This window comes from Schistocerca serialis, chromosome 3 (genome assembly GCF_023864345.2).
Source record: "Schistocerca serialis cubense isolate TAMUIC-IGC-003099 chromosome 3, iqSchSeri2.2, whole genome shotgun sequence".
Taxonomy (NCBI): domain Eukaryota; kingdom Metazoa; phylum Arthropoda; class Insecta; order Orthoptera; family Acrididae; genus Schistocerca; species Schistocerca serialis.
The window spans coordinates 261,520,349-261,547,612 of record NC_064640.1 but is presented as its reverse complement, the minus strand read 5'-3'; the positions used below and the strand labels follow the sequence as shown (position 1 = coordinate 261,547,612).

The following is a 27,264-nucleotide window of genomic DNA, read 5'->3' as shown; positions in this document are numbered from 1 at the left end:
AAATTTCTCTTGTTTAGATTATGAAACACAATCAGAAAGTTGCAAGCTTTTAATTTTTCTTAAACAAGAACTGAAAATTTTAGAACCTAATACAGCAAACATAAAATGGTCAAATACTGTAAATGGCAAAGTATTTTTATTGTAGGTTCACTCATTATGAAAGTTCTATTAAGTTCAGGTGATGCAAGACTTACATATTAGCTAAACATCATGAGCAAATTAAAGGATATAAAATTAACAGAAACAAAAAATTGTGAGATTAAAGAAAATCACAGAAGTGACTTTGAAAAAATAAAACTATTAAAAGAGAAAAAGAAAAATGATGACACAATAATCACATGCACACACACACACACACACACACACACACACACACACACACACACACGGTATGGTCACAGAAATGTGAGCACCTGCCAAAAGCCTGAATAACCACCTTTTGCAGTGAAGACACCCAGGAAGAAAAGCAGTGAGGGTCTGGAAGGTGCTGACTGGGATGTATAGCCATGCTGACTCCAGGGCCATGGCCAGCTGCACCAGGTTTCATGACTGAGGATACATGGAATGAACAGCCCAATAGAGATGGTCCCACAAATTCTCCATTGTGTTTAAATCTGGAGGGGGTATGGTGGACAGGGTAGTATGATAAACTCATCTTCAAACCATGCACATACACTGTGAGTTGTGTGCCATGTTGCATTGTCCTGCTGGTAGATGCTATTATACAGAGGAAAAACACAGAGCATGTAGGGGTGTATGTGGTCCCCAAGGATGTATGAATATTTGTGTTGATCCATTGTGCCTTCCAGAATCATAAGCTCACCAAGGCAATGCCACGAAAACATTCCCCTGACCATAATGCTCCTCCTGTGGCCTGGACCCTTCCATCAATTGTTAGAAGGTGTTTGCTTTCAGATACTTCATGCCAATGGAACATAAAATGTCATTCATCTGAAAAGGCCACCTGTCACCCTTCAGTGGATGTCCAGTTGAAGTACTGGCATGGAAATTCCAGCCTTTGTCACCAATGAACAGCAGCCAGCACGGGTGCGTGAACAAGGTGCCTGCTGCAGAGGTTCATACACAGCAATATTTGCTGAAAGGTCATTGAGGAGACACTAGTGGTAGCTCCTTGGTTCACCTGGATGGTCAGTTGCTCAACAGTTGCAAGTCTATTTGCTCATACACATTACCACAGCTGTTGTTCACCCTTGTCAGCTATGCTTTGTACCTCAGCACCAGTTTTGGAAAAGGCCATTTTGGCAAGTACAATATACTTTAACCACACCAGCATTCAAATAGCTTACAAAGTTAGCCATTTCAGAAATGCTTCCATCCTTGTGCCGAAAGTCAATGACCATGCTCTTTTGGACCTCAGATAAATCACCCTGTTTCTACATTTTGATAATGATTGCATTCTTTTCTGTGTCCCCCCCAATACTCTTTATGTACCTTTCACTGCTTGTGCTACCACCTGCCATCTGTAAGTGGTTAACGCACATTGATGTCGAACATAGGCAGCCGTCACATTAACTTCATTGGATAAATAGTCAGGATGAATAATGACAGTACTTCAGCATCCAGAGACAGTTGACATTTGTGTCTGAGTTCCATATTTGCTTGAATGTGTATGTGTATGTTGTCTAATTCAGAAGAAGGCATTTGGCTGAAAGTTTACTTATTTAGCAGTCTTTATGTTGTGCCTGTCAGCAATTAAACATCTGCACTATGTAGTGAGTAGCAACCTATCCATATATATCAGCTTGTAATTAGCTCTATACACAAAAAAAAAGAAATCCAACAAATTCAGGTCATGGGGCCTGGGAGGCCATGGTATTCGCAAGCCACAACTGATACACTTGTTGTTGAAGACTTATGCTACGTATGTTGGAACAGCCCCATGAGAGTGTGCCAGTGCACCATTATTTCTGTACAACATATGCATCCTTTCACCATAAGGAAAATTTTAAAATCATCAATTAGGATGTGTTGTGGGAAATGAAGGTGCACACCATCCATAAATCAGTCAGATAGGAAATATGACCTGTCAATCAATCACCAATGACACCTGCCTAAATATTAATGGACAATCTCCACTCATATGCCACCTGAAAGGTAACATGTGGATTCTCATAAATCAAAAACATGTGTTGTGGATGTTCACAATAGAGACTTGGGTGAAGCATGCTTTCTCTGTTAATAACACATGCACTGGACCATTCTCACATTGCATAAATACCAAATGGAGGAAGGAAACCCTGTGTGGGAATTCAGGTGCAGTCATTTGTTGCACTATTTGTACATGATATAGGTTCAGTCGGCCCTTCTGCAACATCCATCATACAGTGGAGGGTGAAATGCATTCTGTTGCAGAAATCCTTTCGGTACTTGTGCCCAGCACTGTATTCACTTCTTGTCATAAATGTTCCTCTAGTCATAGTGTCGCATTGTTCTTGATCTACCAGCATGTTGCACATTGGATTTTAATGAGCCAGTTTCATGGAGATGCTGATGAGACCTAGTGAACACTCTGCTGTCTGGTTATCTTCTTTGAGGATCCACTTTGTGATACAATCCTGTTGCCTCCTGTGCACTGCAATTTGCACACTTGTACATGACATGGATGTCAGCCATATCTTCATTTGAAAATAGGTGCAGAGCCATAGCAACTACTTCAAATGTTACCTGTGACCACTGTGTTTGCTGCTGATTGTGAGAACTGTTGCCTGGAACAGACGGCCATGTTTATACTGAAGTTTCACTGCTCTTATAACATTAGTATGGCCTGAAACTTGACCTGTGATTGGTTGCTTTAAGGTCACTCTTCACTTCACAGCATTGAAAGTAATGAACTCAACTAACAAACGGTGATGGGTGAGCAACAAAGCTACAGCATAAACATAGCCTTAGACATGAACATCGTTGTAACACTGGCATGACTGTACTTGTGCATACATTGTGTCAGGGAAACCATTGGTTTTTTGACCTACTGTATATTTTTCAGGATTATTTTCTTGTTTCATTTGTCCTCTACTCACTCCTTTTATTTGTAAATATGTACACCCTGTGTGTGTGTGTGTGTGTGTGTGTGTGTGTGTGTGTGTAGTTACTCAAGCTTCTTAGGAAGGAGGTTATGGGTTATCACAATTTCTGACAATCTACTTAGCTTCCAATGTACAAAACAGACGTAAAATAACTATTGTCAGAAAAAGCTCCAGTAACATACAGTTTTGACAACCTATTGGGATAGAGTCACTTTCAAAAGATGGAGTTTCCATGACTAATATTCATTATAAATTTCAGAATGCTTACAGTAATGAGTGGATGGCTGCTGGTAGAATATGAAGGCAGATTTGTAGGCATTCACTCACAAACTTATTAAATTTCTATGCATATCCATGTTTCACTTTGTCATGGCTTATTATTTATGTTCTCAGTACTGTCAACAAGTCTCTATTACAATCAAATGAGCATTGTAATTTTGTGCACTGTAAATATTATGAGTCACTTTAAATCAATTGAAGTTGGAGACCATGTCCATTAATGCAGCTGCAGTACCTGTAAGCATGCACACTCCACATTCTTTAAGCAATTATGATGGGCGTTTGAAAAGTCCATGCAAAGTCTGAGAGATGCCACCAAGGTCATGTTTAGGTAGTAGCATCTTTGGAAAGAATGCACACCAAGTTTCAGCAGTATTGGTCTATTTCTTTGTGGTCAGCATTCGTGTGAATCAAGAAAGTCGAGTCATTGTCAAAACATGGATGAAAAAGAATTTCATGTGGTGATTAAACATTACTTTATGAAAGGCAAAAGACCTCAGGACACTAACGAGAATCTTCATAAACATTACAGTGACTCTGCACCTTCGATGCTGAACGTTCTGGATGCTCTGTGGAGGTTACGACTCCAGAAATCATTGATAAAATCCATGATATGGTGACGGATGACAGAAGAGTTAATGTGTGTGAGATTTCTAATGCTGCTGGCATCTCAAATGAATGGGTACATAATATTTTGCAAAAACATTTGGACATGAGAAAGCTATCCGCAAGATGGGTTCCACAATTGCTCACGCTTGACCAAAATTGGAACCGTGTGAAGTGTTGCAAGGATGGTTTGCAGCTGTTCAGGAAGAATCCGCAGGACTTTAAACATTGTTTTGTCACTGTGGATGAAACATGGATACATTACTATACTCCTGAGACCAAGCAACAACTTAAACAATGTGTTACCAAGGGAGAATCTGCACCAAAAAAGGTGAAGACCATTCCTTCAGCCGGAAAGGTTATAGCGACTGTCTTTTGGGATTCACAAGAGATAATTCTCATCGACTATCTGGAAAAGGGTGAAACTATTACAAGTGCATATTATTCATTGTTATTGGACCGTTTGAAAACTGAGCTGCAAGAAAAATGCCGGCGATTCAACCGCAGGAAAGTCCTTTTCCATCACGACAATGCACCAATACACACCTCAGCAACTGTGGTTGCAAAATTAATGGAAATAGGATGCCAACTCATTTCACATCCCACCCTATTCTCCAGACCTGGCTCCCTCGGACTACTATTTGTTCCCCAATTTTAAGAAATGGCTGACAGGACAAAGATTTTATTCAAATGAGGAGGTGATTGCAGCAACTAATAGCTATCTTGCAGACTTGGACAATTCCTATTATTTGGAAAGGATCAACAAATTAGAACAGCAATGGCCAAACTGTATAAGTCTAAAAGGAGACTATGTCGAAAAATAAAAAAAGATTTACCCCAAACACGTATGTAGTGTTTATTTTTGCATGGACTTTTCAAACGCCCCTCATATTTCCCTGACATTAATTATGACTTTGCATTGACCATGCATGATACTCTGAAATTTCAAAACAGTATTAGTAATAAATGAGTATGTGATATGTATGCAATGACCATGAGCCAGTTATGTATGGAGGACATGAGTATGAGAGCCAAAAAGTGAATCCACATGCAAATTATAACAACTAAATGGAAAATAGTCCATACAAATTTTAATCTCATTCTTTATTTTATGTTTCAACACCTAATCCAAAAGATTTTAAATAGTTTTGAAAGTGTACTCACTATTGTTGTGTAGAATATAACCACTATGTACATCACAGAAACAATTATTTCAGTCTTCAGGCCAGTGACTGCAAAAATATGAAAAACAAATTTCAATTATAATGTTTGTCATTCTGAACCAAAATACACTAGTAGAAAATGAAAAATTAACATTTCTGGAAAATGAAACATATGTAAAATCCATTTTTGTCTGAGGTAGTGAGAGAAGGCACAAAAGACAAAGATTATACACCATGCTGTAGACTGAATAGAAATCATGTGGTGTACATGGAAACACTGAATCTATTACAACTATGTTTGACTTGATGAAAGGGTGGTCTATTATTTTGAGTTTTGAAGTGGGTTATTTAACACTGAAAAAATACCAATGTGACATTTATAAGCTCTGAAGACTGTCTGATGCATTGTTTTCTCCATGAACATCAGTGTTACCTTATCTGTGTCTTATTCTTATAATGCCATTTTGAAGCTAATGACACATAGCTGTATCTAAGAGCCAGTATTGCTTCTATCATTTCACGTTGTGACTCCCAACCTTTATTCATTATTAATGTGAGTACAAAACCTAGGTTTCAAACTGAATCTTAAGTAACAGGTAACTGTTAAATCACACTGAAAATTGATAACTGGACATACCTGTGAAGTCATTCTTCCCATACCTCTTTCTTTATCCTACTACCCTTAACATAACATTGGATCAGCATTTAAATTTGGTATACTAGACTATAACACCATTTAGGAAGTCTATCTTTTGGCTATATGAAGCTCAAAATTTAGAAAAATGTTTCCATCTATAACCAAGCAAAAACTAGATCATTTTTTATTCTTGCTGACTTTCTACTAACATGTTGTGTTGTGGTCTTCAATCTGAAGACTGGTTTGATGGAGCTCTCCATGTTACTCTGTCCTGTGCAAGCTTCTTCATCTCCAAACAACTACTGCAACTTAGATCCTTTTGAATCTGCTTACTGTATTCATCTTTTAGTCTCCCTCTATGGTTTCTACCCCCACAAACGTACATCCAGTACTAAATTGGTGATCCCTTGATGCCTCAGCATGTGTCCTATCAACTGAACCCTTCATCCAGTCACATTGTGTCACAAATTTCTTTTCTCTTCAATTGTATTCAGTGCCTCCTCATTAATTACATAATCTACCCATCTAATCTTCAGAATTCTTCTGCAGCATCATTTTTCAAGAGTTTCTATTCTCTTCTTGTCCAAACAGTTTATTGTATATATTTCCTTCCATGCATGGCTGCAATACTTATGAATACTTTCAGAAAAAACTTCCTAATGCTTACATCTATATTTCACGTTAACAAATTTCTCTTCTTTTGAAACATTTTTCTTGCCATTGCCAGTTTAAATTTTACATACTCTCTATTTTGGCCATCATCAGTTATTTTTCTGCCCAAATAGCAAAACTTATCTACTACTTTAAGTGTCTCATTTCCTAATCCAATTCCCTCAGCATCACATGATTTAATTCAACTGCATTCCATTATTCTTGTTTTGCTTTTGTTGATGTTCGTCCTATATCCTTCTATCAAGACACTGTCTGTCCCATTCAACTGGTTTCCAAGTTATTTGCTGTCTCTGTCAGAATTACAATATTTTTGGCAAACCTCACAGTTTTTATTTGTTCTCCGTGAACTTTAATCCCTACTCCAAATTTTTCTTTGGTTTCTGTTACTGCTTGCTGATAGTGCAGATTGAATAACATCAGGGATAGACTTCAACCCTGTCTCACTTCAATCTCAACTGCTGCTTCCCTTTCATGTCCCTTGACTGCTGTCTGGTTTCTGTGCAAGTTGTAAATAGTTTTTCACTCCCAGTATTTTACCCCTGCTATCTTAATAATTTCAAAGAGAGTATTACAGTCAACATTGCCAAAATATTTCTATAAGTCTACAAACACTATAAACATAGGTTTGCCTTTCCTTAACCTATCTTATAAGATATGTCATGGAGTCTGTATTGTCTTATTTCTCTAGAATCGAAACTGATGATCCTCAAGATCAACTTCTATCAGTTTTTCCACTCTTCTGTAAAGAATTCATGTTAGTATTTTGCCACCATGACTTGCTAAACTGATAGTTTGGCAATTTTCACACCTGTCAGCAACTGACTTCTTTGGAATGGGAATTATTATATTCTTTTTGAAGTATGAGGGTATTCTGGTGGCCCCATACACCTTGCACACCAAATAGAAGAGTTTTGCCATGGCTGGGTCTCCCAAGGTTAACAATAGTTCTGATGGACGGTCATCTACTACCAAGGCCTTGTTGTGACTTAGGTCTTTCAGTGTTCTGTCAAATTCTTTTCTCAGTATTATATCTCCCAACTCATCTTCATCCTCTTCCATTTCTACAATACTGCCTTCAAGTTCATCTCCACTGTATAGACCCTCTATATACTCCTTTTACCTTTCAGCTTTCGCCTCTTTGCTTAGAACTGGTTTTCCATCTGGGCCCTATGTATTTATAGATCTGCTTCCCTTTTCTCCAAAAGCCTCTTTTATTTTCCTATAGGCAGTATCTATCTTTCCCTTAGTGAAATATAGTTCTAAATCATTACATTTTACCTCTAGCCATTCCTGTTTAGTCATGTTGGACTTCCTGCCAATCATATTTTTTAGATGTTTGTATTCAATTTTTTCTGCTTCTTTTGCTGCATTTTTATAGTTTTTCCTTTCATAAATTAAATTCAATATTTCTTGTGTTATCCAAGGATTTCTTTAGGCCTTGTCTTTTTACCTATTTGATCCTCTGCTGCCTTCACCATTTCATCTCTCAAAGCTACCTATTCTACATCTACATCAACATCTATATCTATATCTACATCTACATTTATACTCCACAAGCCACACAAAGGTGTGTGGCGGAGGGCATTTTACGTGACACTGTCATTACCTCCCTTTCCTGTTCCAGTCGCATATGGTTTGTGGGAAGAACGACTGCGGGAAAGCCTCCATGCGTGCTCGAATCTCTCTAATTTTACATTTGTGATCTCCTCGGGAGGTATAAGTAGGGGGAAGCAATATAATCGATACCTCATCTAGAAATGCACTCTCTCAAAACCTGGACAACAAGCAACACCGTGATACAGAGCACCTCTCTTGCAGAGTCTGCCAGTTTAGTTTGCTAAACATCTCCATAACGCTACCACGCTTACCAAATAACCCTGTGATGAAACATGCCACTCTTCTTTGGATCTTCTCTATCTCCTCTGTCAACTGACTTGGTATGGATCCCACACTGATGAGCAATACTCAAGTATAGGTCGAACGAGTGTTTTGTAAGCCACCTCCTTTGTTGATGGACTACATTTTCTAAGGACTCTCCAAATGAATCTCAACGTGGCACCCACCTTACCAACAATTAATTTTACATGATCATTCCACTTCAAATCATTCCGTACGCATACTCCCAGATATTTTACAGAAGTAACTGCTACCAGTGTTTGTTCCGCTATCATATAATCATACAATAAAGGATCCTTCTTTCTATGTATTCGCAATACATTACATTTGTCTATGTTAAGGGTCAGTTGTCACTCCCTGCACCAAGTGCCTATCTGCTGCAGATCTTCCTGCATTTCACTGCAATTTTCTAATGCTGCAACTTCTCTGTATACTACAGCATCATCCGCGAAAAACCGCATGAAACTTCCGACACTATCTACTAGGTCATTTATATATATTGTGAAAAGCAATGGTCCCATAACACTCCCCTGTGGCATGCCAGAGGTTACTTTAATGTCTGTAGACGTCTCTCCATTAAGAACAACGTGCTGTGTTCTGTTTGCTAAAAACTCTTCAATCCAGCCACACAGCTGGTCTGATATTCCGTAGGCTCTTACTTTGTTTATCAGGCGACAGTGCGGAACTGTATCAAACGCCTTCCGGAAGTCTATGAAAATGGCATCTATCTGGGAGCCTGTATCTAATATTTTCTGGGTCTCATGAACAAATAAAGCGAGTTGGGTCTTACATGATTGCTGTTTCTGGAATCCGTGTTGATTCCTACAGAGTAGACTCTGGTTTTCCAGAAATGACATGATATGTGAGCAAAAAACATGTTTTAAACTTCTACAACAGATTGATGTCAGAGATATAGGCCTATAGTTTTGCGCATCTGCTCTATGACCCTTCTTGAAAACTGGGACTACCTGTGCTCTTTTCCAATCATTTGGAACCTTCTGTTGCTCTAGAGACTTGCGGTACATGGCTGTTAGAAGGGGGGCAAGTTTTTTCACGTACTCTGTGTAAAATCAAATTGGTATCCCATCAGGTCCAGTGGACTTTCCTCTGTTCAGTGATTTCAGTTGCTTTTCTGTTCCTCGGACACTTATTTTGATGTCAGACATTCATGTTATACTATATTCCTTTCCCCTGTTTTAGTCAATCATTGTCTAATGATCCCTCTGAAACTCTCAACAATCTCTAATTGTTTCAACTTATCCAGGTTTCACCCCATTTATTTTCTACTTTTTAGCAATTTCTTCACTTTTAATCTACAGTACATACCCAACAAACTGTAGTCAGAGTTCACATCTGCCCTGGAAATATCTTACAAAATAAAACCTGATTCCTAAAATTGTGACTAACAATTATACACTCAATCTGAAACCTTTCAGTGTCTTCAGATCTCTTCCATATATATAACCTTCTTCTATGATTCTTAAACCAAGTGTTAGTGATGATTAAATTATGTCCTATGCAAAATTCAAGCAGATGGCTTTCTCTTTCATTCCTTTCCCTCAGTCCGTATTCACCAACTACTTTTCCTTCTCTTCCTTTTCTTATTATTGAATTCCAGTCCCCCATCACAGTTAAATTTTCCTCTACCGAAAGTTATGAATAATTTCTTTCATCTAATCACACATGTCTTCAATATCTACAGCATCTATGGAGATACCTGACATATAAACTTGCACTACTGTGGTAGGTCTGGGATTTGTTTCTATCTTGCCTAAGACAATGCTTTTGCTATGCTGCTTCCCAGCACATACCCCTGCACTGTGATTGCATCAATGGTATGGCTATCTGTATCACTGATGTGTGCAAGCCATCCCACCAATGGCAAGGTCCATGATACGTGGGGGATTGTAGTTAAATATGTCACAAATAGTAAAACTCTAGATGACTTAAATAAACAATGAATGGTTGCATGACATGAGTGTGTAACTTTTGCTAGTCTGATTATGTTACTCTATAGCGAGGTCACATTGGCCCGAGTGTTAACTGACCTCACAACAGGTTGCATTGATGTGAACAATGGTTGACAAGGAAATAGGTACACAGCACCACATGGCTGGCCATTGTAGAGCTGTAGGAGCAATGAGAGAGTAATAAACAGTTTATTAACCATAATCAGTGCAGCAATTGAAGGCATAATCTTGCTGCAGTCAGCACCCAATGGCACAGGCTGCCCCTAGATGGCAGGACTTGCTAGTTCAGAACACGACAGGAAGAGGTGGACAGTGGCACAGATTCACAAGCCAGACAGGTGGTAGCAGGAGAAATGATGTCAGCACTTCAGTAGTGTTACAGCACAGAATAGTAATAGGTTGAAAATTAGAAAATTTTACTAAAACTCATTCACCTTGTGGTCACGACATAGGCAGAGGCAGAACCAGGAAATAAGCAGTGTTTTGCAAGTGAGTCAGGCCTTAGCATGTTACAACACCACACCAAGGGAGAGAGAGGACAAGCTTAGCAGAAAACAGCAAGGGACAAAAAACTGACAGAAACATGACATGAATATTTTGCGGCTTGTAAGAGATGTTGAAAGAAATTGTACCTGTTTCATAAGAACTAGAATCAGAGAACCTACACAGCAGTTAAGAGCCTATTAAACAAATACAGCAGAATAAGCAGGACACATATGGTCACTACGAACCAAGCATTGAGTCCTAGCCTCATGTTAGCTCCCTTTAAGTACTCAAGTTTTCAGCTCTCAAGGAGTTGATCATTGGGATTGATGGCAGCTGATTCCATGATTATGATACTGCAATGAATCTATGTCATAGATACTCCAGAATGGTTTACAAACCAGCTGAAGATGTAACTGAGGTGACGGCCTTCACCTGATGAATTTCATACCGTTCACTGCCTAAGTGAAGAAGCTGACTGTCTTTCAATAACACTGCATTGTGGAGTGCAGGCAGCACCAGACTTCAGGGCAGAAACCAGCAGCAAGGCCTTGTGGGGTCCATATTACTTTTCAGCACCTCCAGCTGCTGAAACCTACCTGGCCAGTAGGAAGGAGATTGACTGACCACATGACTACTGATAATACCACATTGCGCATAGTTCATCAAGGGTCAACATAGAATTCGGAGTGGGATCGAGGACACTGTAGCAGTTAATACGAGACCATTCGTGCTGGACCACTGCCAGCAATGCTCCACGGCACAAGGTCACCCACTCTTCCCCTGTGCTTGCATATGAGAAGCTGACTTGGCAGCCGTCAGCAGAATTGAGCACGCAGCTGAACAAAGCATTGGCTTCAAGACCAGTGTGGAAAAGATGACTGTAAAAATAGTTAATAAGTAATTGAACTTTAACAATGTTTACTTGTGTCAGAGATGCTTCATAGGTACCCAACTGCTATCCTGACTTCATGCAGAGGTGTCTTCACTTGGCCTCTCTGTAAGTTGATGCCAGAAGTATGCACTTTGATGCTGTCATCAGAGGATTTGGCATTGGAGGTGTTCAACTCCAGCACCTAGAATTTGGATGCAGTGGTCTGCTTCCATTGTGTCCATAATTCCCAGCCGTAACCATAACACAGTGAGTACAAAAAATGTTTTCTTTCATGTTATGGCAGAATTTAGACATAGTGATGGAAGTTCTATGTCAAAAGTATGTTTTGAAAAACCAATGGAGCCTGTTGATTTATCAAACTTCAGAGGCAATTGTATAGAAATGTATTTGGTACTGGTGGCATGTGTCATTTGTAACTTAACAAGTCATAGTGAACTATGCACTTAGTTTGTACTGTTAACTTGTTCTACATGTAGACATTATGGCCACACAGCACAGGAGTGTACTGAGTGTTGCTGGGTGATGATCAGGCAAAAGAAATAACCAAGTCAGTGTAAATTGTATTTTTCCTCTCTGGTATATATTGGCACAGATATTTTTGGTATACATATAAGGCAGTGATAAACTGCACAAACATGCTAGGCATGAGGTCAGTTACTACCAGTGATGGTATAGTCACTTTAAAGAAACATGTCACAATTATTAGAGGAAAATGCTCGAGAGAAGTTATGCCATGAGGAATTGGTGGAACAGTTAGAATCTTTGTGGGCCATGTGAGATTCATGGCTGTGTTCAAGTGAATTTAAGTCACAGCAGCAATGCCCCACTTTTCAGTAGATTCTTTAATAGCTCACCCCATCATTCCCTTCTCCAGCAGATCAACAGAGGACATCACGGTTTTCAATAGTGATGTATTTACTACAGCCAGAATGTGTAATTGATCAGATGAAATTACTCTGCAGGTGTAAATTGGTTAATTTACACCTTACAGGTGAAGCCAAGATATATGCGATGTGTTATGAGATGCTGAGCAAAGCAAGTACATTTGAGCAGTTAGTGGAAGGTATGTGTCAGAGAACCAGTAATCAAATTAGTGCCAGGCTTTTTAGGGGAAAGTTGAGTGGGTTGATGCAAGAGGCAAATGAGACTGTAAAGACTTTTTCAGACAGAATCTGTAAAATAAATGTGAAAACATATGAACTGGTGGGAAATTCTGACATGGATCATGTCATACTCAGGGAGTCACAGAACTGATCACTCAATGTGTTTTTGCAAGGAATTCCTGTGGAGTGTTCACAAAGAGTCCTAATGGAAAATCCAGAGGATTTGGTTGCAGCACTGTGTATTGCCATGCATCTGCAGAAGGTAGATATTGCTACACAGGTATGCACAGATAAGCAACTTTTTGCTTCTAAAAAGAGTCGATACTGTTGTGGGAAGGAAGGGCATTCTAGAAGGCACAATGCAGTCAACCATAATTTTACAGATGTGGGCATTTTGGTAACAAGGCAAAAAAGTGAGAGAATGGGAAGCAAAATAAAGGACATAATCAATGGAAAATATTAATCTTAAATGGGGGTGTTTTGTCCACTGGAAAATATTTCTGGTTAGTCAGATTACTGCAGACACTAAGGCAGAGATGGATTGTTGTTTAATGGGTTTGTAAATGGTAAAGAATGTAAATTGCTAGTCAATACTGGAGCACTTGTGTATTATTAGTCTAGATCTCATGGGAACTATGAGCACTGGGAACTCTGAGGTATAAATTATATGGAGTGGGAAACAATGACTTGGTATCACTGGGGAAAAGAAAGCTAGTTTTTAGCTTTGAAACAATAAAGTTTCATGAGTATATGGAAGTGTTGCCTACTGTTGTGCAAGGATATTCTGCAATTCTTGGACTTAATTTACTGGATAGGCATCATGCAAAAATTAATCTTTCACAGCGCACAGCTGAACTTGGTGGGTACTTGTTTCCAGTGGATCCAACAGCTGTAAATGTTTCAGTGTCACAAGGTACACTGACTGCTGAGGTGTCACCAACTGAACTGTGTACATGTACATTAAAGAAGATTATTCATGACAAAGTACCTGCTGGTACCGGGAATTTGGTTTGGGTATCTCTAGACACCAGTGCGCCACAGCAGAGATTATGTGTGGTTGAGCCACTGCAGAACAATGCAACATTAGAAGAAATGCATAGTTTTATACAAAGAAGAGTTGTGTACTTAACCAACATTAATGAAGAACTGATGATTCAGGTAAGCTTGGATAACTTTGGGACAGTTGAAGTGAATCTCCCAAAAGAATTACTTATAGCAAGTTTAGAGGAACTTAAAGGTGAGGATATTGAAGGGTCACACTGTGATCACAGCATCTAAAAAGCCACCAATGCCTCTGCACTATGTGACATGGTTCATCACTTGAAATATGTTGAATGAGAAGCCATAGAAGCTTTGTTGTGAGAATATTCAGACTTATTATATTCAGGTGGTTCACTACCAGTAACACCTATCACAACACCACATACCAACAGGTGATAATTCACCAGTTGATGGGAAACTATACAGGATAGCAAAACACCTACAGCCACTAGTAGATGAATTTATAGGCCAGCAATGGTGTGAGGGTATTATCGAGCATAGCAATAGCCCTTTGTCAGCAAATATTGCCCTTGTATGCAAAAAATCAGTTGGTACCAGAAAATATTGATTTTGCTGTGACTATTGTTACTTGAACACATGAACCACAATGGATACATGTCTCACAATTAATAAAATGTTCAGAGCTATTATGCCATGGTTGAATGGATTTCACCTTAAAACCTAATACCTAATATGGAACATAACAAATACATTAAACAACCTAGGAAAATGTAAATATTTCTCAACAATTGATCTTAGAAATGGTTATTACCAACTAGAAATATTTTCTGAAGACAGACCCAAAACTGTTTTCGCAGCAAATTCAGGTCACTAGCAATATTGAAGAATGCCATTTGGCTTGTAAAATGTAGAAGATCATGTTAAACACCTGGATGAAATGTTTAGTAGATTGAGGGCGGCACACCTTATGCTAAGTGTGGAGAAAAGCCATGTTGGTCAGACACAGATAACTTGTCTTGGACATATTATCAGTCAAGACAGAGTGAGGGCAGATCCTCAGTTTGCTTCCACTGTACATTAAGTTACAACACCACAAACTACAAAACAATTACAGTTATTCATTGGGTTACAGAATTATTATTCCAAATTGGTGAAGGGATCCACTGAAATTGCATGACCATTAACTAAGTTGCTAAAAAAAGGTGCTAGTTTGCAGTGGACATCACAATGCCAAGAAGTGTTTGAGAAACTCAAGGAGATATTAGTATCAAATGATGTGTTAATATTCCCTGACTTTGAACAGGAGTTCATATTTGCATGTGATGCAGTCAAGGATGCTTTGGGCTGTATCTTAAGTCAGAATGATGATGGAAAAGAACATCTGGTGGCATATACCTCTAGCCAATTGAATAAGGCTGAAATCAATTATTCAACAACTGAAAAAGAAATATTAGCAGTTGTATACATAATCTATTATTTTTGTTGCTACTTGTACAGTCATAAATTCAAAGTAGTTACAGACCACACATCTTTAAAATGGTTATTAGGACTCAAAGATCCATCAAGCTGATTTGCAAGATTGGCATTAAAATTGAGTGAGTTTGATTATGAGATAATTCATAAGTCAAGAGTCAAACATTTAAATGCTGATGTTCTAACCAGAAAGATTGCAGCTTTGTAAGTAGTAGATGGAAGCCAGATACATTGGATGAAGGCACAAGCAGCTGACAGTGAATGTCAATTTTTTCAAACACAATCTCAGTTTGAAATACAAGAAGGCTTGCTATGCAGATCTACAAATTGCAGACCTCATATTGTAGTTCCTGCAGCACTGAAACTGGAAGTATTCTACTGAGTGTACAACCACGTATTATCAGGTCACAGAGGAAAATGGACAACTGGTAGATGTGTAGTTGAAAGATTTTGGTGGAAAACACATTGCAGTGATGTAGAAAAATATGTAAGTAACTGCATCTCATGTGCACCCCGTAACATTTTGGTGAAAAAAATACAGACCTATCAAGTAACCATTTAAAATTCCACACCAGACCATTAACAACCATTTGTGTTGATTTGTCAACGGGTCTGTGCCAGTGTGGATTGACAGGGGACCAATAATGACAATCATGATGATTTAATTCGCCATTGTTTTTGAATGTTGCTTCATTGGTGAACTTAATGTATCTAAAAAAAACATTATCACCTCTTATCATTTCCAAGGCCCATTGGCAGAAATACACACATATTTACATATCTTCCAGTGTTAATGTCTGTGTCAGTGTGATATGATACTCATGATATTTGTGTGCCTTCAAAATCCTCAAAACAGTTGATTTTGGTATTCCAGTTTGTCTCTAAAATGCATGACTACTAATTTCAGGATCCAGTTGAACACAGATGAGAACAGTAAGGGTACAAGTGTCATTTTCATTGAATTTGTGACGACGAGGTGGATGGTGCATGCATCCATTTCGAGCTCATTGAGTGCAATTTCAAATAATGTTTTAGCTTGGGTTTTGTCTGTTTGGGAAACAATCTGCATACATTGCGCAGCTGCAGTGTAATTGTTATGGCATTCACCTAAAATTAACAGCATATCAACAATCTCTGTAGGAGGATAGTGAGCCATGTTTCGCTAAAGAAAAAAGGATAGTGAGCCATGTTTCGCTAAAGAATAATTTACTTTCATCAGTTGATGTTTACTGTTCACACTCTGAAAGTGAAGTGATGTCTGATCCCATCCCAGCTGAGCCATAGTTCGCAGTTTGGCCATGGTAGTGCCACAGTCGGGTGAGTAATGCAATTGTGAAGAGTTCACTAATAGGATTTTAATATCATTCTGCCTCCCTCCATCAAAAACTGTGGTGAGTAGGATACATTTTGTAAAAAAATGCCTTAATTTGACGTAATGAAAGAATTGGCGCATGCGTCCTTCTCGGATCATTCTAAATAAATTGGAGTTCTTCCCCAATTTTAATTTTTCTCAATTTCAGTGCCACCTGTCAATGGTTTAAAAAAACGTTTCAGACAAAACTTGATTCCTTTTTTATGGAGAATCCGAATCTGCAATAAAAGATGGGGGTTTCCATTTAAGATTTAAAAGTTGCCCCCCCCCCCCCCCCGCCCCACCCAAGGGGGTGGGGGCTGGGTGTCACATGTGGCATCATTTGATGTCCCCTTTCGAGCTTACAAACTTGTCTTACCCACTATTTTTACCCAATGTATAGTTTTTTAGATAATCTCATCCGAAACTTCAGATGGACCATCCTGTATATGAAGTAAACATTACTAAGATTCATTGTTGTAATTATCATTAACTTCTGTATTGTCTTTATGGATGTATATGTATATATATTTATAGTCTAACTGTACTGTCTGTAGGAATCACTTGTAGGATATCATGCATACATGTAGTAAATTCATACATGTAGTAAATGTGAAATCATGATTAATTTCTGTATTGTCCTTGTGTGGAAAATTTGTAATGTTTATATTTGCATTATATTTTCACTTTTCCTGTATCTACAGAAGATGTCACAGCACCAAATAAAAATAATAAATAAATAAATATACTGCATGTGCAATTTAATACACAAAGGTGCCACATTTGGAAGGATCAAGAGCTGTAACCTGGTTGCGCACTTTGTTGAACTGAGCTTGGGTGACAAATATGGGCACGTCATTCCATGCTGCTTCAACTCTATGGCAGAGCTTATCAGTCATAATGGCTGGTGAGTTGCTGTGTGCCAGTCTCTGAGCAACCAATGACTAAATCATTTTAATGGGTGAGAGACTTGGAGAACTTGCTGGCTAAGGCAACTGACAAACACACTCTGTATCAATTTTTGAAAATATAATGTAACTGGCTTGGAAAAATCTACTCACTAAGTGGTGGCAGGAGAACACACATGTAAAAGGTATTAAAGTTTGCAAACTTTCAGGAACAGAGGCTTCTTCTTCTGACAGAAGGGTGGAATGGGAAGGAAGAGGGGTGATGGAAAAGGGCTGGTGAGATTTAGGAAAAGGGGTAGAATATAGAAAAGTTGCCCAGAACTCCGGTCAAGGGAGATTTAGCAGACGGGATGAAAAGCATAATTCCCATCATAAGGATTCCAGTCAGTGTAGCTAACTGTTCAAAAACAGCCATTAATCCCTTTTTTGTAGACACATATAATGAATAAAACCATAGTCCACTTCCTTTCATCTGATGATGCGCATTTCCCAGTTTTAAGTATTCATATTTATCAGGATGCAAAATCTACTAAATCAAAATCCAAGAGGGTGGTTAATAGACAAAAATTGAATTTTTAGGAAACTGCTCAAAGACATCAACTAGAAAGATGTTTAAAATGCTCACAACATGGATAGAAATAAAGTGCATTTGTTAATATAGACCTAACCAAATATGACAATTATTTTCTCCCAAAAGCAACCAAATCTAAACTAGGGTTAAAAATATTGAGGAATAAAGACATATTTTAGGACTAAAAGAAAACTGAAGGAACTGTATCTGTCTGTAAGAAACAGGTCTAATATATATACTGCAGTTTATTACAAGCTATACTGTAGGATACAAAAGAAATTATTCCCATTATGAAATTAGCTGCACTATCAGAAGAAGACAGCCACATCAGGCAATAATATGAAGACATTATGGAATATAATGAAAAAAGAAACAGGTAGGACCATAGATGAAGAGGAGCAGATTGCTTTCTGAATAAATGATATGCTGGTAACAGATGGCTGTAGTCTAGCAAAATTCTCTAAAAAGAATGTTACATCCGTTATTGATAAGATGGATTTGCCAAGCTCTGTAAATGCTGCTCTAGAATATCTGACATGAGACCAGTCTTTACACGCAAGTTTGATAACATGAATATTAATGATGTTCAGTAACATGTTTATCTATAGGCCTAAATATAAGTATAAAAAGTCAAAATTTATGATTATCTCAATGAATATGAACTTATTTCAAGACTCTAGCACAATGTTTAAAGCAATGTTCATAGAAAGACTTACAAATTTAAATATCTTACAAATGGCCTTCTGAAAATTGGTCATTTGACAGCAAAGTAAAATGCTGCACTGAACATGCTTAACAAGCATTCTTAAAATTAAAAAAAAGGACTTAGATTTTTTGAGGTTTTTTACTTGGAATTACATTTAAAGTTCATAAGTTGATATGTTTAATTATTATTTTTTATTGTTTAGAAGGTTACACACTAAAGGTAAACACCATCAATAAAGTAGAAGCTTTTGAGACATGGATATACCACAGAGTATGTGGATGGTGAGAATGACAAATGACAAAATCCTTAAGCATGATAGCAGAGAACGAGATGTGTCCAGAATATAAATAATAATAATAATAAGCTGATCATTAAAGCCAAAGTTGAAGGCAGTAAGACATTATGAAAAAGAGGAGATCTTGGCTGCAAAATGTTAGACTGATATTCAATTACACTGCAAGTAACCAAGAAGTTATGGAAAATGTGATTTCAAACATCCATTAGTGGATAAACATTACAAAAAGAAGGAGTGGCTGTAATAGATGAGCATTATGATAAATAGTACAAAATCAAGAATAACTTTTGGAAGATCTAATGAACATTCCAACGAGCATAAAAAAATTATTTCTAGCCACTTCATTGTCATTAAATTTTGACAAAACTCACTGCATGCAGTAGTTAATCTGCAATAACTCTCTTCCTAAGCATGCATAAAATATGAAGGAACAAAAGCTTATCAGCTCCTTCATAAATATGAATAGTGTATTTTTTTCTGGCATGTTAAACATCCTGAGGTATCGCTATGTATAAAACATTAAGTATGTACAGTAAAATGTTTTATTATTTGTTGTACCCCATAAGGGGGTGTGTTTCAGCCTCCAACACTATTTCTTCATCTGTTTGCTGTGTTTCTTCTGTTGTTCTCCTGTCCATCAAATAGTTTGTCAAAGGAACTCCTTAGAAAATGTGTGACTGTAATTATGATTCAAAATTTTGTCCTACATTGAAAGATTTCTTCAATTACGCCAAATTTCCTTTAGGTCTTCATGAAATACTGTCAGCCAATTGTTTTGATTCTTCATGAAAAACAGTAAGTTCATACTTTTCTTTGTGGATGTGTTGTTATTCATCCTAATGGAGTTTAGCCTTTGTTTATTGTGTCTGTATGAAGAATATATGATCTAAAGCATCCTGACCAGTTCATATTTTACAACACTCAAAACAACCTAGACAATGATGTGGCTTGTGGTTCATACTGAATATAACCACACAGCTATCTTAGTGAATGTGAAAATTGTCTGAGTCACATAACCACTGGTAATCAGTCTATGAACCAAACATGCTTCTTGAGCAGCAAAAGCCAAAAAGGAAGCCTGTGACTATAATCCTGTCTGTAAATATATTACCACTGCAAATACTTCACCCTGTATATGCTGAGCATCAATTGAGACACATTATGTGTTGACAGCCAACTTGCTCCATCTTTCTCCATTCTTATTTCTTGTAATTTAAATAAAAAAGTATTATAAGCCTTTAATAAAAGTGGAAAGTTACAGAGTTGAAGAGATTGCTTGCAGTATGTTTATACCAAAAAAGAAATCAATTCTGAATTCCAAACACTATAATGTAACAGGACAGTTGAAAAACTTACTCAGCAAGCAGCAGCAGGAGAACACATACATATAAAAGTTAAGAAAATTTACAAGTTCTCAGAGCATTTGGCTCCTTCTTCTGGCAAGAGAGTTGAAGGGGAAGGAAAAGGGATGAAGGAAAGGACTGGTGAGGTTTAGGAAATGAGGAGAGTTTGGAAAAGTTACCCCGAACCCCAGGTCAGGGGAGAGTTACTGGATGGGATCAGAAGGAAACACTGACTGTTGCAAATTTACTTCACTTCTGTATGTGTCACTGACACTGTTTGGTGAATAAATCTTTTATCTATTCAGTTACATTATAGTTTTACTATATGTTTAGTTAGTTCAAAGATCTGTTTCCATCTGACATGAAGAGATCTGACATTCAATATCTTTTGTTAATATATGAGGTATTATTTTATGGTGGAGAATTATTTCCTTACCTTGATAGAGAGCAACAGCAGGTGCATAAAGTACTAGTGCTAAATATAGTACCTGAAAAGAAAATGATAAATACAGTAACATACTCTATTGAATTACATACTTCATTACAAATATAAAAATTAGTTAGTTAAACACAGGTGATAAAATATTATTACAAAACAGAAATATTGAACAAAGCTGTAGATCTTGATGGAAACCCTGTCAGATTTCACATAGAATTTTCAGCTGAGTTAGACTTTCTCTTAACCTTCTTAACCATAATAAATTGTGGCGTCAATATAAACATTGACCCACAAATGAGGACTCTCTCTCCACTCATGAGTTCTTTGAATGAAAAGTTTGAGATGATTCAGTTTGTTTATGTGAGTGGTTAAATATACACTTGTAGATGACTTCTACGCACAACTCTTTCCTCGTGGACATGGAAACTCAAACCAACTATGCAGATGTATTCATCACGTCTCCTGTGACTGGATTTTCTCCTGCTGACTACAGTCCATGTACTACATCCACGTCACAAAAGATGTTCATCTCATCACAATGGCTGTTTGCTACACCTCCGGCCAGAACAATGGACTCAGGATTTTTATTGCTGGATTGTGTTCATCACCGTGTGCAGTTCAACTCACACAATATTCAGAACAGTGTTTCTTTGGAACGTTATCTTAATGCACAGGTTAGGCTGCCTCCACAGCTGAACATTCATTCACAGCATGCTCCTGCGATCATTACTATGGTGCTATGTACAACGATGCCATTACCACAACATGTAACATGTATCAATCAGCCATCCTCCACACCTGTTGCAACGCTCATGAATACTAGCCAAGGACATATCATCACTAATAGTGCACCATGGGTGATCCCCAGAACTTTTTCACAGGTGGTTGACCATAATAGTGCAATTTCAGTTTACATGCCAGCACCTGCTGCTAGTGTTTTGCAACTGATGGACACATAACCTGATCCCCATCCCGTGATGTACATCACCACACGATGAACTTTGCCACCACCATGTGTTGTGGACTTTAATTCATGTCACACATGTTCACAATCTGCCCCCCACTACCACCCCTGCCAACACAGAGGGTTCCGGTTCCTGCTGTAAACCCACTTGCTGTTTCCACAGCCTGCCACCCCTGGCAGGCATATCAGTTTCGAGAACTCTGGCTCCTGCCCTTCTCCCCATTCGTTCCATGGTACTGACCATGCCTGCCATGATGTCCTTCCACAGTGCAACAGGCATGCACAGTGATCACACATGTGGCAATTGTGACATATGTGTTTTTGGACCTATACCCCCTTCCGCTGTTACACCCATTTTCTCCACAGGATCACCTACACCTGCCATGCCGGACTCCTGTGCTACCATTTCCTGGCTGGAATGGGATTTCACTGCTCAAAAAGACAATTCTTTGTTCCCAGAGGTTCCTAACTCTCCTCCGTCTCCTCTCCCTGGACACCTACCAAAGTTAGCGCCGCTGTCAGAAGACATTTTGGTAGAGCACATTTTTTAGATACACTACATTTCTGATGACAACTCCAGGTTCCTGTGACTCATGACACACCTTCATGACCACTGGGACCTGATCTGTAACCTGTTCCTCTCTATGCCACCAGCTCTAAAGTATGACTTCCCCAAGAAAACGATTATCGGGTGCCACACCTGTTCCCCCCAGGAAGACTCATCCTAAAAATTTAATACAAAGAACACTGTGGGGACTGGACACAGCAACTGTGGTGCTGCCTATGGTTGCTGGCCAACAAGCAAACTATGTTGGATATACCGGTCTGGGTGGTGTGGTCTGCTAAGCTACCCAACGATCTGCAGATACACCTGTTACATCGAGTCGATTTACTCTCTCCTGTGACAGCACCAACCTCCATGTTCTCTGCCACAGGTTGGTACACCTGCACTGGAGATTCACCCGGTTGCTGGTAGGGGCAAGGCTCACTCCACCGCTCTGGCCTCCACAATGCCTGGTGGCCTGCACTCACACTCCCCACTCTCCAAACATTCCCAGATTGCACACATCCCGTACGTGCCAGTATACCTACCTGAAGCAATCGACGAAGACAAGCTTCCCCCTCTTGCTAAGTCTCCACCTCTGCCACATCTGGCTCACCCATACTGCTGGTATCACAAGGCCGACAGCGACACAGCACAGAAGTGGGGGTTGCCTTGCCAGCATCCAGACGCCTTCTGCAGGGCAAAGTAGATGCTGAAACCTGAGGGGGATCAGACAGGCGTCCCACTATGCTGCACTCCATACATTCCCCCATTTTTACCAATGGCTGATTGTCTGTAGCAGACATTTCTTCGAAACTCAATTTTTTGGTCAACACGGGTGCGGACGTATCTATAATCCCTTCATCGATGGCTCCACCCACGTCCTCTACGTCGGCTTCACTCCTTTGAGCAGGACTTCTCTACTCAATAAAATTTGGCCCTATGATAAATGATGCCATCAACCTGCATCACACAGTCACCTTAGCAGAATGAAGTGGTACCAGTTGGCGTGCGAATGGATTTTCCATAGTCCATATTTTGTGATTCTGCATATTGAAATGTCCTTGGAGATGGAAATGGCTTCATCCATATGATGTTCCATGACCATTCATTGTGCACATCCATATGAGCAAGAAATTCCAGAGTGAACATTTGTCTTGCTAACAGGTCAACAGGAAGCAAACCCTAAGCATGGATGCTTTTGTATGGATAGCAATGGAGAATGTTTAGTAGGATTTTATACACTGTGCTCACAGGCCTGTCCAACATTCAGGCTATTTCCATGCACTGCATATTTGCACACCATCTCTTGACCCCCTTCTGCAATGCTGTTCCACATTTTCTACATTTTCCTCCCTTTGCCATACTGCACTTCAAAAAAATCTGTTGTTTCAATTTTTGTCATCATTTTCTCCCAACCCTTAGTAGACATCAGACTAAGACCTTTTTTCATACCCTTGAGTGTAAAGAACTTATGCAGGTCTACTGGCACAGTCTCCATTCTTGTAAAAGAGCTTTACCAACAGTAAATGATCCTTCATGGAGACAGCCATGTTAGGCATCTCGGACACAAAATGAGAAACAGCCATGTGCCACACATCTGCTGGTGTGCATATTCTGAAGCTTACAGCACCATCTATTCATCAAATTGCTGTTAATATTTTTCTTTTCTTTTTTATTTTTTCCATGATGTTTCTCCCTGCTTCAACAATAAGCTGTTAAACTTTGATGTCATTCTGAGCAGTGGTTCTCTTTCTGCAGAGTTTTGGAACAGAAACTATAATTCTGGACACCCAGTACTTTTTCTTTCTGTGAATCTGTAAGTAGTAATCTTGTGCCCATCAGACATACATAAAATTAGGATGAAAAATTGATGAGATTTTGTGGAATGGTATCTGCACTGCACATCAGAGTCCAGTTAGTAAGAAAATATGTGAACCAAGTGTGTGGGCTGCATGTTGGTCATGTATTGGCCTACCTCATCAGGGGGAAGTACCTGTTGTAACAGTGCCACGACATTTAACAGTGCCGCCACGACAGTACGCGCAAACAGCGATAGAGGAGCTCCGCAACTTGGCTGACCGTGGGAGCGCCACCTAGCTACCAACGGCGCCGGCTGCATGTCATGGCACGGCAGTCGAATAAGAGAGACTGAGTTGTTATCATGTAACCAGATATTGTTTCTAAGTGAGTGTGTTTGAATATCCACGCAATTATTGGTGATTAAAGGTTATAACACTTTTTGGCTATTATGATGGGATATTTTCACTGCGTTGTGGATTTGTGTGTTCGTGACGGGGCAGACATGGAACAGCTTATGCAATCGCTCATTGAACAACAAACACAGTTGACAGCTGCTATTCAGGCATTGTTGACATCACTTACTCATCGTCTGTCTTTCTCTTCTCCGCCTCCATTCCCTCCTTATGACGAGGCCGCTGAAGACTGGGAGGATTATGAGAAGCATTTGGGGCAACACTTCTTGGATTTCGGCGTCGTCGACACTCCTATGTGTAAGTCGTTATTTCTATCTTGGATTTCCCCACGGATCTATCAGCTGCTATCTCAGTTAGCCCCTCTGCAGGAACCTGCCTCTCTGTCCTTCCAAGAAATGTGTGACTTATTGTCTAACTATTACTGAAAAAACACCCACGTTGTTGCCGCCCCCGTGGCGTTCTACCGGTGTCGTAAACAGCCCCATCAATCTCACCGGGCTTGGACGGCGGAACTGCATGGTCTGAGTAGGAAATGTCAGTTTGTTGCGGACACTCATCATGAGTCTTATGCTGATTCAATGGTTAGGGATGCTATTCTACGGCTTGCTCCTGATAAAGAAGTTCGGCAACGTGCCCTACAACTGCCAAACCCGTCATTGTCGGAAGTTTTAAGCATCGCTCAATCCTTTGAAGTGTCTCACGCTGCTGGCACGCAAATAGACACCTGTTGTGATGTAGGCGCTGTACAGTCAACTTTCGACACGGACAATTTGCCTGTTTCACAGGAGAACGAAGATGTGGCGGCGGTTCACTCATGTAAACAACGTCACGTTGGGCTGCAATGCTCGCAGCGACAACAGCAACCACAGAAGCAGGTTCGTTCCGCACTTCCTTCTTGTCCACGTTGTTTTGTACAGCATGACAGGGCCGTGTGTCCAAAATGTTGGGCCATGTGTAATTCATGTAGGAAAAAAGGCCACATTGCTTCTGTGTGTCAGTCCCCTAAAGTTCCTGTCGACGAGGACGAGGCATCGGACATGGATGTTAACTGTGTGCTTTCTCAAACAAATAAGTTGTTTGTTACTGTTCGTGTTCTGGATAAAGCCATTTGCATGCAAGTGGACACTGGCTCTGCAGTAACTCTCATTAATTCTCGTACGTATTTGGAGTTGGGCTCCCCTCCCTTGTCTCCAGTTACGTGAAATCTGAGAACTTATAATAAACAGAAAATTCCTATCATTGGCCAGTTTGATGCTTCCACTGCCTACAAGTCTGTTGTTAGGCCCCTCACGTTTTATGTGGTGGATCATGCGGGCACTGAAAACCTGTTCGGTTATGATGCTTTCCAGTTGTTCAGGTTCTCTGTTGATGATGATGTGCACCTCATATCTGAGGATATTCCGTATCAACAGCTGGATGGATTGTGTTCTGAATTTTTGTCTGTGTTCTCTGCTGGTCTGGGTCGTGCCAAAGATTTTGAAGCCCACATTACTCTTAAACCTACAGCTCACCCTAAGTTTTTCCGGGCACACCCTATTCCGGTAGCGTTGCGTGCACCTGTCAAGGCTGAGATAGACAGGTTAACAGCTTCAGGGATTCTCCTTCCTGTTACCTCCAGCGAATGGGCATCGCCAATCATGGTGGTTTCTAAACCAAATGGGAGTCTGCGATTGTGTGGTGATTTTAAAGCCACTGTCAACGCTCAGAACCTCATTGACACTTATCCTCTTCCCCATCCTGAGGAGTTATTTACCAAGCTCGCTGGGGGCCAGTTCTTTTCCAAACTTGACTTATCGGAGGTGTACCATCAGTTGCCGTTGGATGCTTCTTCCAAGGAATTTCTCGTCATCAACACTCCTTGTGGGTTGTATCAGTACCAGCGGTTACTATTTGGTGTCGCTAGCGTGCTGGCCATTTTTCAGCGGTTTTTGCAACAGCTCACGGCTTCCGTTCCCGGCTGCATAAACTATCTGGATGACATTGTTGTCATGGGGGCCTCCACTGAGGAGCATCTTCGCAATTTGCGTTCACTGTTTCGGGTTTTGCATTCAGCTGGGTTGAGGTGCAATCTGGACAAGTCACAGTTCTTCCAACCCTCCATTGTGTATCTTGGTTTCCACTTGTCCCGTGATGATATATGTCCTCTACGTCAGCACGTTGCGGCCATTAACACTCTACCCCGGCCGTCTACAGTCAAAGAACTTCAGGTGTTTCTAGGCAAGATTGCTTATTATCACAAATTCATTCCATCTGCGGTGGCGGTAGCTCATCCTATGCATCAGCTGTTACGAAAAAATGTCCCTTTCTGTTGGTCCGACGAGTGTGAGCAGACTTTTGTCTGTCTGAAGGCTCATTTGCAGTTGGCGCCTTGTCTTGCCACATTCCGTGCGGGTCAGCACTTGGTTCTGGCAACTGACGCATCACAGTATGGCCTAGGAGCTGTTCTCGCCCATCGGTATGAGGATGGGTCGGAACGACCCATCGCCTATGCTTCCAAGACCCTCAACGATGCGCAACGGCGTTACTCTCAAATCAAAAAGGAGGCACTCGCTATCATTTATGCTCTAAAAAAGTTCAGCGTTTTTTTGTATGGTTCTAAGTTTCACCTCATCACTGACCACAAGCTACTGGTCTCTCTGTTCAGTCCATCGGCGTCGCTTCTGGATAAGGCAGCTCACCGCCTGCAACGTTGGGCCTTATACTT

General features: G+C 39.8%; 1 protein-coding gene across 4 annotated transcripts in view; it reads right to left on the bottom strand.

Moving 5' to 3' along the window:
• The window catches only part of LOC126471584 (sodium-coupled monocarboxylate transporter 1-like), a 337,815-nt gene that overhangs the window by 47,242 nt on the left and 263,309 nt on the right, over positions 1-27,264 (bottom strand). For all 4 annotated transcript variants that reach the window (XM_050099818.1, XM_050099819.1, XM_050099817.1 and 1 more), the window contains exons 5-6: positions 20,834-20,885; positions 5,094-5,161 (exon numbers count right to left, since the gene is read on the bottom strand). In XM_050099818.1, the coding sequence (XP_049955775.1) occupies positions 5,094-5,161; positions 20,834-20,885 (120 nt within the window). The remainder of the gene's footprint in view (positions 1-5,093; positions 5,162-20,833; positions 20,886-27,264) is intronic.